General features: G+C 38.5%; 1 protein-coding gene across 5 annotated transcripts in view; it reads left to right on the top strand.

The window, feature by feature from the left end:
• Positions 1 to 17,219, top strand: part of CNTN5 (contactin 5) — a 917,150-nt gene that overhangs the window by 642,346 nt on the left and 257,585 nt on the right. For all 5 annotated transcript variants that reach the window (XM_084894670.1, XM_084894671.1, XM_084894674.1 and 2 more), the window contains one exon: positions 761 to 863. In XM_084894670.1, coding sequence (XP_084750796.1) covers positions 761 to 863 — 103 coding nt within the window. The remainder of the gene's footprint in view (positions 1 to 760; positions 864 to 17,219) is intronic.

Raw genomic sequence — 17,219 nt, 5'->3', positions numbered from 1 at the left:
GATTTTTCTATTTCTAGTGGTTTTCTATACCTTTTTCTTCTTACAGTTTCATTTAAATTCTCTTCTCTCTTTTCCCCACTTACACAGATCCCAGCCATTCTTATAATCCCCTCAAATGCACATAAAACTGTAAGGATCCTCATTCACAGCACTCATCCCTTCTATGTTGCATGACACTTGTTTTGATATATAGCTCTTTTCCCATACTTGAGTGCACTTTGTATGTGGTTTCTTTCTTTAAGAACATATTTGGTGAGTGCTTGAGAGCACAGTCCATGGGTGATTTATCTCTGTAATGCCCACAATGCCTAGCAAAATGCTTGCATATTATAGATATTCAATAAATATATATTAGCTAATAAATAAGTGTTCACTAATTTGGCAATTATAAAGTTCTGGTTCCTTTACTCATTTTTTTTTTTTAAATCAGCAATTATTTATCATAAGAAATGCTTGCTTGTAGTTATCTATTTCCTTTGAATTGCAATTAGTACCTAAACTATTAGTCTTAATTTACACTTAAATAATCACTGTTTTAAAAAGTACCGAACATACATGCAATCCAATCCTTAAGGGAAGTCAGACATCATAATGACTGAATTTAAGTGTATTTTTCTTATTTTTCATGCTTCAAAAATGTAGCAGTCATCGAACAGACGTTAAAAACCAAACCACAGTGCTGTTCAACGTAACCATCCCCAAGATCGAAAAGAAATTGTGACATTCATTTTATGCTTTAAGACTACGCTTTCTTTTCCAGGTGTGATGGGAGAATACGAGCCGAAAATTGAGGTCCATTTTCCTTTAACTGTTACAGCGGCTAAGGGAACCACTGTGAAGCTGGAGTGCTTTGCCCTCGGCAAGTAAGTCCATATTTTTCCATAATTAGACACGACTGTTTATTAGAACATGACATATCGTATTTTTGAATCCCTTATTTTGCTAGGTTTCACTTTCCCACAATCTCCTTGGTGGGAAGAAGTAACCAATTATAATTATCTTTCTAGTCATTTCCATGATCCTCAATGTATACATTTTTGCTTATTTTAACATAGAGAACATTTCTTTAATTTTTTTTAAAAGGAGCTTTACATCTCTGCCAATGTGTCTTAAAATTTCAGTATTTTTTTCTGAAATTTTATTCAGCAATGATGTAAATAAAAAAGATAAAAGAATAAGTTGCTATCTGTTCATCCCCAATTTTGATAAGATATACTAAGCCATGAATATAAAAACCACAAAGACAATAATTACAGTGAATCAACTGCTTACTTCTGCATCTCCTGAAATAATGATAATGTGATCGCACCAGCTGTCAATATGCACAACATGTAAAGATTCCCCAAATCAGAGAGATGATTCATATCACACTTTAATGCCTGCTATACTTAAGGTTTCTATTTCGGAGAGTTTAAATCCCGTGATATATAATTACTTGTCAATGATGTTTACAATATGAGTATTGGGTATAGAGGCAAGAGTGGAATTTTGATTGTGTTTGATTAGAGTATTATGATTTATTTTTAACAGTGTTGTTGTTTGCTTTTTTTTTTTTTTTATGGGTGATAAGCCCTCAGGGTTTATTCTAACTCTATAATTATAATTTGCATAATTGCATCTCTATCAAAGTTGCTAATCATTTAACTTTACTTGTGGTGAGCTACTCTTTACAGCTTGACTACAAAGTACATGGAGATAAAACATGTTATATAAATGTGCTTAAAGTGGGTTTCGTCTGTAAGTGAGGAAAATATTACTAAGTATGAGAAATGTAGCTAGGAAAAGGACATTTAGGGCATGAACGCAGTAAACACTATGTTTTTTAATATCAAGGCAGATTAAAATAACATCTGTGAAATTTACTTAATTCTGAGTAGAAACAGCATCACAGTAAACTGAAAACAAAATAAATCGTTGTGTGGTCATCCTTTTAAGTAAAAGATGCCCATAAATAGAAATATATTTCAAGAACTAAAAATTCATCAAGAAGATATTTGGGCAGATATCTGCAGAAGTCTTCTAAACACAAAGATATTTAAATGCACATGGTTAAGTAGCACCTTAAAGGTCGTGGTGTGTGTGCTTTTCACCATTTGTTCATATTGTCACGTCAGCGTATGCTTGAAAATGTCCAGCGTTAGCAGCTTAATTCTCACAAATACAAAAATAATTTATTTTGGTTTGATGCCAAAGGTTTAGTATATCCTGCAGTTAAATAATTCTTAAATGCTTAGTATTTGCACTAAAGCCACAAACAAAGGGAGGTCATATTGTAAAACACATTAGAGAACTGGATTTATAGGGGGGGGGGGGAACAATATGGGAAATTTCCCCAGGCAGGCTTATTTAATAAGCTAGATGTGTTTGCTTTGGGAAGTATTGAAATATGCTTAAATGGATCGTTAAAGTTCCCTTCATTCTAGGTAGGATTCAACAATTATGTTATTTTAATACTTTATTTTCTTCAACTTCTCCACTCCTTCTTTGCTACTTCTCCCCAAACCACCCCAAATAAACAAATAAAAGGGAAGGTAGGCCTGTCCAGGTGGCTCATTTGACTGAAGTGTCATCCCATACACCAAAAGGTTTCAGGTTCGATTCCCAGTCGAGGTATATACTTAGGGTCAGGGTGCATATGGGAGGCAATCGGTCAATCTCTCTCTCTCTCTCTCTCTCTCTCTCTCTCTCTCTCTCTCTCTCTCTCTCTCTCCCTCTCTCTCCTTCTTCCTCCTTCCCTTCCTCTATCTCTAAAAATCAATAAAAAGCATATCTTAGGTGATGATTTAATAAAAAGGGGGAGGATAAAGAAGACACATAGCCCATCAAGGTCACTGTTGTTCATTTGATATCCTTTCTGTGAAGTGGCACAATTATTACTTTTAAAAAATGTTATAAGAAACTATACCTCTACCTAAAGACTAACCTGCAATTCTGATGAAAGTAAACAAGGTCAAAGAAATAACTTCCTTACATATGTTAACTTCTGTACAGCCTATTATCATGTGGAGATCATCCATCCATCCCAACATGATCACAGCGATTTCACCTGAATACCTGGGTATCTGCTTAGTCCCCACAGCTCACTTTAGCTGCTTCCCACTTTAACAAGCATACGATTCTTTGGTGGCCTTTGTCCAAAAACTTTATTATTTGTCATTAAATATCAATGAGGACTCAGATTGATTCCCCCTTTGCTTTTACACATGGAGTGTTTCAACTCCTAGAGTTTCATAACCAAATCATGGCATAGAGCATATCAAGCTCTCTTCTCCCAAGGCTTCCGCACTGGCCGTTCCTGCGTGAAGAGTCTTCCCTGTTCTTTCCATGCTGGCTCCTATCCTCTGGCCTCAACTTAAATGTCACCTTCTAAAGACACCATTGACAACTGTCTAAATCACACTCATTTTTCTCTCTAAGTAGTTGTATTTATTCTTCATAGCTCTCAATACAGTTTTAAATTATTTACTTTTATGTTTCTCCACTTTAAACATTTTTTTTTAATCTGTGTTAGTCAGGTATTCAGCTGGAAACTGGACCCAACTCCAATGGTCCAAAAGATTTTAGTAGAGGCATATGTTAAAGATCTGTTAGTGAGCAGGACTAAGAGGACCAAGGAAAGTAATTGAGACATTAGCAGGCCAGCGATAATAGGAAGTAACTCTCACCCAGAATGAGCCAGTGGGAGAAGACGGTGCCATCAGAACCAGGGACAGCAGAATATATGGAGGGGGGCAGGGACCCCCAGCAGGAAGAAGCTGCAGACAGTGCAGTCATAAAGAGATCACAGCCAAGGGAAGGGTCGGGAAATTCATATCCTGACTTCTTTTCTACATGCCTTCTGATCTCCTCTGGCTGAAGACACCTGGAGCCAGCTTGGAAGCCAAAAGGATACGGCTGGCAGTGCACACAAGGCAGAGAATGTGGGAGAAGAATGAACTCAGAAATACCGTGGCTACCTAATCCATCATCTGTGTTATTACCAGATGATAGATCATAAGTAATAGATCCTCTATGCATAGAGCATTTTGACTAACTCCAATTCTCTCAAACAAATGTGCACTGCTCTCCTCTGCGCATCTCTGTCTCTTGGCCTCTTCTTGTTTCCTATTTATTTCTAAATGTACACTTATATTCTTAGCTGTGCCTTTTTCCTGACTAGTCTCACCTCATTCTAACAGTAACTCTCTTTTTTAGCCCTACATTTTCTCCTCTTTTGATTTTCTTCTCAAAGCTTATTATCAAGTTCTAGTCATATTTACTATTTAACAACAATAAAAAAAACAGACACTTCTCTTTATCTATTGACCTTTAGGAAAGGTTTGTTTGTTTGTTTGTTTGACTTGAGAGGTAGTATAAAGTTAAAAATGAATTCTTCATCATATTTAAATACTAGGATGAAGGACAGAGGGATCAATATATATTACAGAGAGTGATATTTAATGCAATAATGGTTTCAAGGACAGATAAGGAAGAAGTCATGAGCACATATTCTTGCTATCTCTACCTATGCCTCTTACCAGCCTTATGGGGGCAATTCAGCTTTCCTACCATTTTTCATCATGTCCTTCATCCAATCAAATGCCTTCCTAGGTACAGCCCCTCTCTCAAGGAAAAATCAATCATTCATTTATGCAAAGAATTAAAAAAGCAGGAGGTGGGCTTTGTATAGATCATCCTGTAAATGCATATGAGCTAAAGTATCTTTAAAAGAACCTACTGAAATGTGTCTGGCGGTTTTGAAAACCAACTCTGTTCCAGGCAATGTACTAGCTTCCCTGCATTTCCATAGTCCCTGTTCTCAAAGAGATGCCATGTTGTCTTCATACATTTTCTGGATGTAGCACCTCCCTCTGGAGTCCAGTCTTAGGGCCCTAGTACATATTTCCATCTAATGGCTCTCTCTATATATTGGAGGCAATTGAAAGTTGGTTTTAGTCATCACATTAGCAGAAGCACACATCCTGATCAAGGTGTCCTACATCTTCAACTTTTATTTCTGGAGAGATTTGCTGCCTGTCTTTTTTGTTCCAACTATAAACTGGAGACTAAATGACAATAAGGGCAGATTTTCTTCGTCTTGAATTTTCCCTGACCCAGACCAATCAGAAATGTCTTTGTATTGCCAGAGTCACACTTTCAAGCTGTCAGAGTACTGCTCTGCTGCTCACAAAAATTTTTACTCCTCTAGAAAAATACATTTACTTCTAGATCTGTCCCTAAAATTTCTTATAATTTAGAGAATGTAAATGGATGCAGCCACAGTTGCACACATAATTTAAAATTACGACGCTGATACATTTTCTGTATTCCTAAAGGAAAATAGCTGAAGCCAAATGATTTTAGGTCCTAGAATTTTACTTTCTCTTAATATCACACAGGTTCACCAACCTGCCTAATCAGAAGTTAGGTTAAAAAGTCAACAGGAAAGCTGCATGTTACAAGATTTCTTCTAAAGAAGCCTCTACTTAAATCTCAATTTAGCAAAAATCAAATGGTTTCTCTATAGGTTGCTACAGCAGAATACAACAAAAATATACTATAACTAGAGGCTTGGTGCATGAAATTCATGCACTTGGGGTTGGGGGTTCCTCATCCTGGCCTGCACCCTCTTGCAGTCCAGGAGCCCTCAGACATCCTTAGCACTGCCTCGAAGGTGGGAAAGGTTCCTGTCACTGCCACTGTGTTCACCAGCCATGAGTCCTGCTTAGGGCTTCTGGCTGAGTGGTGCTCCTGCTGTGGGAGTGCACAGACCACCAGGGGGCAGCTTCTGCATTGAGTGTCTGCCCCCTGGTGGTCAGTGCTCATCACAGCGACTGATCATTTGACCATTTGATCTATTTGCATATTAGCCTTTTATTATACAGAATTATTTTATAGGAATAAACTCCTTGATATGTCTCTGCAAACAGAATTATCAAGTACTGAGCACAGAACTTATGCATGGCGTGCCTGTGACATGTTATGTTTGGTATTAGTCAATTCTTCAAGGTATAATTTCCTCAGAAAAGTGGGAAGTGCTTAAAAAGGGCCCACAGGGAAACAAAGGTGTGTAAAGGCTTGAGAAATACAGCAAAGTATTAAAGGAAAAGGAGGGGGATTAATTACTTTGGGAAGAAAAAAGGCTGTTTTAGACATATGGAGGGTTATTACCAAGAGATTGCTCACAAGCTGTTCTCCAGTTTCAACAAAATGTAAAAGGGTGAAATTCCAACACTATAGCATTAAACTAGCAACTTAGATTGGGTACAATGTAGAAGTTCTTGATGGAAAAAAAACGATTGCAGGAAAAATGGGTTGTCAGCAGAGGCAATAACAAGTGTAGAAGCGCTTCCCTACACTGCCATAAGAATATAATCATATCAACTTGTCTCCTAATAATTCAGATGCACTGTTTCCTGAAGGGAGAGAAAGGGTCTGAGTGAAGGATGGAAATGAAAATTTAAAAATTATTTTTTTTGCTGACCACTCGCTCATCTACCCATTCAGGCTGCAAATGAAGAGTAGAAGGCTAGAGTCAGGCCAGCTTAATTAGCTGTGTTTTGCCACCTACATTATTACATAACATTTAAAAATGGTTGGTGGTATATGCAGGGAGTGGAACATTACGCCCAGGGACTTCCATTAGGGAAGAGGAGGTGTCTGCTATTTCCCAAGTCTACTTTTAAACACCAGACACAGTGCTCTTGAAAGGAAATGAGAGAAAAGAGGTCAAAAGACAGTACAAGTATGTAAGCCCTTAAGGCTGCAATAAATATTTCAGTTTAATGGCTCTCTCAATTGAAAGTTGGTGATATGTTCAACTGGTTGGGCTAAGTTTTCAAGCCTACTCTCTATAACTAGGTAGAGAGAGTAAAATGAGAACTTTACGTATGGAGAGTTAGTAACCACATGAAGAACTACCATCTTTAGGACTGAAATGGAAAGTAGAAGAGTTGTAATTATTAAGAACTAGAGGCCTGGTGCACAAAATTCGTGCATTGGGGGGTGGTCCCTCAGCCTGGCCTACACCCTCTCACAGTCTGGGAGCCCTCTGGGGATATCGGGGTGCGGTCCTAAGCTTACCATTGGATATCCTTAGCACCGTGCTCATCGGCTGTGATTTTGGCTTCTGACACACTGACCATCAGGGGCAGCTTCTGTGTTTAGCATCTGCCCCCTGGTGGTCAGTGCACATCATAGCGACCCGTCATGCCACCATTTGATAGATTTGCATATTAGTCTTTTATTATGTTGGATTAGAAACTCAAAGGTATCCCTCTTGGGACTCAGACATCAGGGGAGCAGGTGCCAGACAGCTGAGTTTTAGAGGTGAGACAAAATGAAGCTGCTCCTACAAACGCTGAAAAAACCAACTAGATTCCTTTGCTGCTTCAGGAAGGACTTGTTGCTAAAGTGCAATGAACATGAATATCCAGCAGCAAGAAGCAGACAGGAAGCAGTGTGTCCCTTTCCTATAGCTTTGAGTTCTCCCTTTAGCGCCCCCTCTTGGCAGATCCATAAATAACGTTTCATTCAACATTATTTTGTTACAATGTTCATGGGAGGCGGGGGGGAATCAATTTTCTAAGCCGCTGTCTCTATGGAGTGTGGACATTCTTCCCATGCTTATGTGGGTTTCTCCAGACACTCAGGTTTCCTCCCAAACCCAAAGATTTGCTCCTGAGGTAAGTTTGATGTCTCCATTGTCCCGGTCTGAGTGCGGGTGGGTGTGAGTACGCCCTGTGATGGAAGGGCACCCTGCCCAGCGTGGGTTCCCACCTGTGGGATCCCTTAACGCGACCCGTGTGATTCAGGGTTCCACTCAGAGTCCGGTTTCTGGAGAAGGCTGCACACTAAAATGAATAGACTGGAAAAGAGTTAATTTGGGAAAATGAGGGCCAGGCGGGAGTCCACCTCTAGGGGGAGGACTACCTGATGCTCTGGCCTTTTGCCATTCCATTTATTTATTTATTTATTTATTTATTTATTTATTTATTTATTATTTTTTTAAATATATTTTATTGATTTTTCACAGAGAGGAAGAGAGAGGGATAAGAGTTAGAAACATCGATTAGAGAGAGTCATCGACCAGCTGCCTCTTGCACACCCCCTACTGGGGATGTGCCCATAACCAAGGTACATGCCCTTGACCGGAATCGAACCCGGGACCTTTCAGTCCGCAGGCCTACGAAGCTCTATCCGCTGAGCCAAACAGGTGCCGGCTTGCCATTCCTTTTATTGAGATTCTGAGACAAAGACATCCCTTAGGCAGGAAATTCCAGCAACAGAAATCAATAAGAATTTACATATGATTAACAGATTAAACTCGCCTCAACTACCACTATCTCAACTAAACAATGAGTTAATAGCTCTGACCATTCAGAGCCATCAAGGTTGGCCAGCTCCCTTTACATTTTACTACCAGTGGCAATGTTCGGTTTCCTTTCTGGCACCACCTTGTGCCCCGAGCTGCTGGGAAGGGCTCCCGCCAGCCACCTGCAGCTCTAAACGGGAAGTGGGCTGGAAAATGATTATCTTACTTGTTTTTATTAATCCTTCTTAAATGTAAGTATGGCTCGCATTTACTTCAATGTTGGATAGCAGAAGTGGTGTGCTCTTTAATTTGAAGTGTGGTAGGAATTTAACTCTTGTGATATCAATTAGCCTGCAGTAAAATGGGTTTCACTGCAGTCATTTTGCTTAAACTTGCCATTTCTGAGAACCTAGCCACAATGTTAAGTGAGGACTGACTGTATCCTGCCCTCACAATCCTACTTCAGTCTTCAGGGCTTAGGTCAAATGCCACCCCTCTGTTCAGTCACACCTGCTTTACTTAAGATTCAATCTCTTACCTTTAGAACTGATGACAACCCACCCATATTTTACTGTTTAGCCGGTCCCATTGGGCTATTGTGTAATTCTGTCTTCATTATTCTATATAATAAAAGGTTAATATGCAAATTGTCCCCTTGACTTGGGAGTTCAATCAGGCATTTGACCAGGGGGTGGGGCTGGCTGGCCAACTGCCCTTGGCCCCTTCCCACAGCTGGCCCTGCCCCCTATTGGCTCTGATGGGGGCAGGATGGCCGGAACCCACCCATGCACAAATTCGTGCACCAGGTCTCTAGTTGTGATATATTTTTAAATCCCTAGATTATTTTTATGTGCACCAGGTGCTGACTATATTTATGAAATTGAATTTAAGCCTGAGGAATGTGGTCAGTCCTCTGTAACAGGAGGCACGTTATTGCCTTGGTTCTGTCAGACTGAAGTCTTCAGACGCCTTTCAGATGTCCTGGCCCTGAAAATTCTGATCACATTACATTAGCTACAGATTTCTGGCAGGTTTCCTTTCATCATGTGACCTTTCAAAGACCCCCAGAAAGATCACTAGCCACCAACAACAAAGAAGTAAAATTTGGTCACTTATGCTGAAATGACCCCATGCACAAGGGCAGACTTGGGATTATTCTAAAATTTTTAAAAAGCTATAAACTTTGAAGCAACATTGGTTTATCTACTACGACAATCCTGCAAGCTAATAGTGTTACAGGCATAATTTTTTTTTTTTTTTTTACTTTACATGTTCCTTATCTTGCTTTTGCAGCCATTAACACACAATCAGATCAGCTGTGCTCAAAAGGCCTTGAACTAGTTACTGTAATAATTATATGAATGACCTTTCCAGACTCATCTGAAACCTGGTGATGAGGTGGGAGGGAAGAACTCATTCAATTTCCTGCCCTTTCAGTTTCTTCTTATCTCTGTTTCAGATAGCATTTACAAACCATCTTTTGTTGCCCTCCATCAAATGCCTATTCGGGAACCCAGACATTAAGCAATTCCTTTTTCTTCTTCTTCTTTTTTTTTTTTTTTATATATGTTTACTGCAAGTGAGAAAGTACCAGTTATCAATTCATAAAGTCATTTTTTTATTTTATTTTTTGCTGTAGTTTATGTTTTCTTTTCCTCAGTCCTCAGCCAAGCTGTCTCAAATGGCTGCTCATATGTCCCACTGTAACTGTGAGAATGACAAATATTCCTCAGAGATTTCCCACAGTCTGCAACGGGGAAACGTTCCTGAAAGAACCTGCTCTTTAGTTACAGATTGATGATTTATTAATACCACTGTAAACTGCCGGTCAGTAAGGGCTGTAAGGAATTAAAAATAGAGTTGTGTGATACTTGTCAGTCAAACCAAAATCAAATTACTTTAAGTGTTAGATTGATAGAAGATATGGGGGTAGGAGTTAGTCACTGGGCCTAGGAATCAATAAATGTTTAGCTATCACAGGAAAGCAGTATATTGCAGAGTTGAGAAAATTACCCTTGTGAGCTATTGGATGCTTCAGTACTTTTGAAACCAAGGATATATCCTTATTTTAGGTGGTACCTGGAGGAGATGGGTGCTGAAGGAACCTTAAAGTTCACATAGCCCCAAATCAATTTGCAGATGGGAAGCCTAGACTCTGCAGCGAAGGGCTAGACAGACATGTGATCTTGCTGATCAGGCTAATGATTCGATGCTTCTTCATCTGATATTCTTAATATTTTCAACATTCTTCTGTAGTGCGAACGATGGTGTTGTCCAGGTATAGAAAAACAGCACCATTATTTACATTAATTGCTTACATTTGAAGTCACAGTTAACATCCTAACATTTGCAGGGCTGTCTTAGGACCATTTAATGTGCATCATCAGGAAAACCGCATTCATGAAAAAGACCTCATAGCTAGCAACCTATAGAAGCAGAATCATGTCTCCTGATTCTGAAATGAACGCGCTTCTCACCTTATCATACCACTTTTCATTTGCAAAGAGTAATTGCCACTTTACCGAAGTGAAAATAATTTTGGATGCACTTGAGTATTTCAATGATTGAAAATTAAGAATGCTAATATGCAGGGAAAGCCACTGAGGGCATAAAGCAAAAGATAAAAATGACTGAGATTTTTACTTGGATCATTTTAGACTCATCCAAAAGCTTTGTTTTGGGTGAATATCCCTGGGATTTTTATTGATAGCCTCTTCCATTGGGTTTTGCTTGTGGATCAGAAACTGATTGGCTGCTGACATTCATATATAGAGGATATAAGGAAGCAGTATATCTACTAGGAATTTCTTATATACCACACACACATACACAAAGAAATCACCACACACATAACCTTGCTGCTTGAATGAGGCTTTGGTGGAGCAAAAGTAGAAGAAATTTTAACCAAAAAATTGTCAAATGTTTCATTCAGTATGCTTAAAGCTGGATGATTTCTATGTTTCACTCAAATTCTAGCCACATCTCTCACATGGTTTCTCAATGGATTACAAACAAGAATAAATTTAGGCAAATTATCTATCTTTCTGACTTTAGTTTCCTCATTTGAGCACTTCCAGTCTTGGGTTTCTATGTTTTATGTAATCAGTCACTCACAAATTCCCCCTGATTTTTCTACTAAAGGTTTAAATTTTGTGCAAGTGCCTGTCTCTTGTAAAGGTGATTGAATAAAAATTTTACAGCTTTTGAAGTTTATTTATGTAACAGCGAACATGTTGGAGCCTGTTTATTTGAGGTCTCATTCTGGCTAATAGGCGTAATGGCGACACTTAATTTTTAAAGCTGTCACAGTACACAGACTATTGAAAGTGGTATGCATCTCACTGGTTTATTGTACTATGAAATATCATGTTTATTCTTGTTATGGTGGTATTGTGAGAGCTAGGGCAACATCAACTCTTGTCCACTAAAGATGTGTTTAGAATGTTAAGATGTTTTCAGATACAATTCTTAGAATGAGTTGACACTAAGTTGGAAATTTAGGTAACAAGCATTGTGATATGCACGTCATTAGTGTTTAATGTATTTTAAAATGTTGTATTTTTCATTTCAATAACTGTAAATTTGAATGCCATGATCATCTATGAATTACTAATATATGTCTTCCTTGACACTTCACTCTTCTGAATTTCAATAGCCAAGTATTCCACCTCAAACACTGGGAGTGCCATTGCCCTCTCTCTATCCTTCTGTCCCAGTCTGTCTGTCATTTAAAAATGCCTCAAGTCCGCGTCTCTCTATTGTATCTGTCACAAGAATAGTTAAAGCATATTACTATTTCACTAGTTTCTCTCTCTCTTTCTCACTTTTTCTGCAAATAAGACTACAGATATCCTTTTAAAAGATCACCCACTCATGTTCCACCAGCTTGGGGAATTTCTCAAGTGCCACTTTCTATTAGACTCTGCTACATGCATTTTATTGGCTCTGTTTTCCACAGTCATTCCTGGTTGTCACATCATTTCCTGTCCCATTCAGCCTAATACCTCCTTTGGACTTTTAATTTGGTCATTGATTCCGGCTTCACCTCTTAATTTTATCTCCTAGACATTCTTCAGTTCCACAGATGAGGGTCCAGGCTGGTAGTTCTAGAACTCCAACTCAAACACAACGCCCACACCCACCCTCATATACATACTACATTTTTACTGGAGGTGACCACCGAGGCATTCACGCAAAGTATAAAATCTTAAATTATCTTTCACCCTTTCTTCCCTTTTTATTTCCATCTGCTTAATCACCATAAATGTCTCTCAAATTTATTCCCACTTAGTTGGTGCAAAGTGAACTTTTATTGATTGATTAAATCACTCGTCAACATAGCAGGCTGGTATATGTGCTCAAGGAGAAGCAGGCACAAACTAACATACTGAAGACTTTTAAGCCCGAGGCCACATGTGCATAGACATTTAGATTGCACAGTTAGATGCTGAGTGGGTCTCTCTGCGAGGCTGCACCGCGGAGGATGGCTTCACCTTGATAGTGTCTGTTCCTGTGTATCCAGGTTTCAGAATCCCATTTTTTACAGTTGATATATGCACCGTAGTGTGATTGAATTGCCCTACCAAAGTTACTGTGATGAATCAGTTTTTCTTTTATTAATTACACATTTAGGTTGGTGGTTTCCTTTGGGTTTTTAGGGAGGGATTTTAACCTCAGCAGTCACATATTTAGAAATCATACTCTGTGGTCTGGTGTCAGAAATATTTCTATGATAATAATTAATACCATCAATTATACTACAAGTCCTATTCTTTCCAATTCAGAATTTATCCTGAAAATCAGAGGATGAGTTCTACCTATATATATTTAAGCTTTCCCCCCAAAAAAAATATTTAATACAGAGCAAACTTTCCCTTGTATCTCTGATGACTATGATACCCAGGGTCCCGAGGACCACAGGCAAAGTTTATTTGTCCGCGCTGATGTTCTTACGAAATAAGCACCAAGAGGCATAATTTCATATTGGTCTTGGAAACAGGTGTCATTGAGGTGAGGTGGAGAAAGGATGAAATCCCAGGGAAAAGGCTGTTCATTAAATTGTGTTTTTCAGAACCACCTCCTCTGCCTCCATCTTTCTAGTAACATTTGCTAGCTTTTATTCATCCCTACAATGATATTTATTGTAAACAATTACTGTGACGTGAAAACATTGCAACGCCATATTTTTCACTTCTATGTTTTAAATCGTATAGAAGATTCAAATCTGCAAGTAAATAAAATGCATATGTATTTTTAAATATGCAATTAAATAAAATGTATCTGCATGCACAATGTATAAAATAAAATGGTTCTAAATGGTCTTATAGCTCATGCAGGCTTAGATAAGTCATTTTTAAATTATTCCTTTTATCTAAGCACTTTCTATTTCCTGTTGTATTTTTGACAGTGAAGTAGAGGGTTTCACTCATTTTTATTTGATTTTTTTGTATTCATTGTCCCTGTCTGTGTGCTTATTTTTAATGGTAGAGTCACTTGTACATGGTAAGATTTGCTGCAATTAAATTTAATGTATTCCCTATATAAGTGAAATACATGTGGATTAATGGTTAAGTCCCCCCCCACCAAGAATATCTTAAGAGAGAAAATGTTAAGATATAAACTAAACATCTGCCACCCTGTTTTTTTTTATTTTATTCTGTTTTTATTTGCAATGTAATATAACAGCACCTATCCACTGTTGCTGTCAGTATTTTTGTTGGTAGCTATATGATGCAGAATAGTTTCCATGTCACATCTTGATGATAATATTTTTGGTTTAAAAAAAATAATTTTATCTGATAGCCCACGGATACAAAAATAATATTCAATGGGGACATGTGTCAGCAGCTGCTTTATATCACAAAAGGCAAATGATACGTTCTTTTGGTCATTTCTATTTCCTACTCTTCCTTTCTTCTGAGGATCAAATCAATCTGGTCCCAACTTTTAGAATGTCTTATTTATGGCCATTTTCTCTAAGGAAGGTACATTATGAAATCAGGTCACTTGTTTTATACATCCATACAGAGAAATGTAGCCTTCAGAACATTTCTGAAACAAGGCACTCATCAGTTTTCCACACAGACACATAGGAGAACATCATCTTCCTGCCCCCACTTTGATGTAATGCCATTCCTTTGAGAAAAAGCATAGATAGAATACTCCCAAAGCACATATCTTTTAAAACATTAAAATCTATGAAATCCAGGTATATATTACAATGATGGTGTGTCGTTGCTAAATCAGCAATGTTTTCTTTCTTATTGATCTTTACAATAATGTGTGCCTTACAGTCAGGGGTATTTTGGATGTGATGATTGAGAGTAATTAAGAATACAGTGGCATGGGTACTAAACCCCAATTTAGTGAGCAAGTCAATCAGAACTCGAGTGATGACAAGTTCTTCCTTCACTTATTGGCAGTTTACTTTTTAAAATTTGAGTTAATAGTTATCTCCTCTATAGAATTGGAAAGGTACTAGAAAAATGGTTGCTAACTACATATTTTTATCTTGTTGATTGGTAGTTTAATTTACCAGTTGTATCCATCAGATGAGTTACCGTCTTTGAATCTCATTTTCAAAATTGGTAAAGTAGACTAACAATACCTATCTTATAAAATTAACTTAGATTTAACTAAGGTTCAATATGTAAAGAAATGTCAATTACACATGAACTTCCTCTCTCACCCTCCTTCTCTGGAATATTTGTGACTTGCCATTTATTTTATGAAACACTTGCCCTTGTTCTAATGTTCTGCTTTTTCTGAAATACCCTCCAGCACACAGTTCGTATACCAAGCTTTTCCTAAAGCAGGGATGCTAGCCTTTTATAAACTTCACTCTCTCTGCTACCATTCAGGTTTTCATGGTTTCAACTGAAAATAGATCATAGGAAATTCACTTTCTGGACTTTTGTTAAAAATACATATTGCCTCCAAAACCGGTTAGAGCTTGGATAGAGCGTCAGCCTGCGGACTGGAAGGTCCCAGGTTCAATTCCGGTCAAGGGCATGTACCTTGGTTGTGAGCACATCCCCTGTGGGGGATGTGCAGGAAGCAGCTGGTCAATGTTTCTCTCTCATCGATGTTTTTAGCTATCCTTCTCCCTTCCTCTCTGTAAAAAATCAATAAAATATATTAAAAAATAAAATAAAATAAAAATAAAAATACATATTGCCAAGTGCCTGAGTAGTGCAAAGAAACTCTGAACCCATAAAAAATTTTAAATGTATTTTACATAGTAGGAATTTTTTGTCAATTTTATATTTCCCAAACATTTTTCAGGTAAAAACCTTTCTTTTTATCCCCTTGAGCTGATTTCACATATTAAGCCAAAGTGACATTTCACTCTGGCTGCTGTTAATATTTAAAACATTTGATATTATTGTTTTTGCAATCTAATTTGATATACCGATATTAGAGAATGCAAAGAGGTCACAAAATTTGCAAAAATGTAAATTCTAAGAATCTATTTAAGAAAAATCCATATATATAAAACAGATAAACACTGCTCTATCATTAGTTATAATGGTTTAATAACTATTGCTATAAGGTCCATATTATCTGGATGTAAAAAACAAAAACGAAGGCCAACCAAAATGCTTGAGCCATATTCTGGTTTTATTTGCCATATGGGTTAGAAATGCCAGTGGAATGCAGATATCAATGCAAGACAAAAAAAGCAAATTCAAGCCTCTGAAAGGCAAATCTGAACCTCTGTTTCCTCATAATTGAAATAGACTATGGTGTTATCTGCCCCTTATATAAATGATTAATGTGTTGTTTGTGCCTCGGTTTTTTTTTTTTTTATAGGATTTTATTTTACTTAAAAATGTTCTAATAAATAATGGAAATTTTTAATGTGTAAAGATTTTGAATAAATATTAACAGCCCTTTCACTCTATCTTTATAACAAAATAATGGCCAATATTGTCTGCTAGTAAGTTGTGCAATATCTGCTTTTTTCCTCTATTAAAATAGTACAGCATCAAGGCTTATTCTGTGCTTTCCATGAATGGAAATTTATTTAAAATAGTAGCGGTCTAGTGTAAGAAATCCAGGCATGGGTAGGGTCACTTGGCCTGGCTGGTGGTCAGAGCCAATTTGGGCCTTCCAGCTGCTGGCCAGGGCTTTCCTTCATTCTGTGCCACCCTCCCTGGTGGTCAACACATGTCATAGCAAGCGATCAAACTCCCAGTTTCCCAGTCGAACCCCCAAGGGGGCACTTTGCATATTAGCTATATATATATATACACACACACAGACTAGGGGCCTAGCATACACAAAATCACGCACAGTGAGTGTTCCTAGGCCATCTCTGCTCACTCGCCAGTCCCACTGCCTCTCCTTGGTTTGCTGTGGTTCCCCGATCACAACATGGCTCCAGTTCCCTGGAGCCTGTGGGCCAGGTGGAGGGACCAATAGGTAGGTCACTGTTCCACCCTCTCCCTGCCCCACTGCCACTCACTTGGGTTTGTCATAGTTCCCCATTCACCAAGCTGTGATTGGAGCCTGAGGGCCAGGGGAGGGACCAAGAAGTGGACCTTTCTGCCCGCTCACCAGTCACTCTCCACTGCTCTGTTTGCTGTAGTTTCCATGCTGTGACTAGAGGCCTGATGCATGAAGATTTGTGTAAGAATGGGCCTTCCTTCCCCTGGCTGCCAGCACCGCCTTCCCTCCAGACTGGAGCCACCTTTCTGCCTTTGCTCCAGCCCAGAGCCATCTCCCTGCCTTCCCATGCTGCCCAGAGGCCTGGAGCTGCTGGGGTGGTATGGAACGTGTCCTGCCCCGCCCCTGGCAGCTTGGCGCCTGCATATGCAAATTAACCCAGTATCTTTGTTGGTTTAATTTGCATACTCACTCCTGATTGGCTGGTGGGTGTTGCAAAGGAATAGTGAATGGTCAATTTGCATCTTTCTGTTTTATT

This window comes from Pipistrellus hanaki (assembly GCF_964339955.1).
Source record: "Pipistrellus hanaki genome assembly, chromosome: 9".
NCBI classification, from domain to species: domain Eukaryota; kingdom Metazoa; phylum Chordata; class Mammalia; order Chiroptera; family Vespertilionidae; genus Pipistrellus; species Pipistrellus hanaki.
The sequence above is the reverse complement of the archived record's forward strand: the minus strand, read 5'-3'. Positions and strand labels throughout refer to the sequence as shown.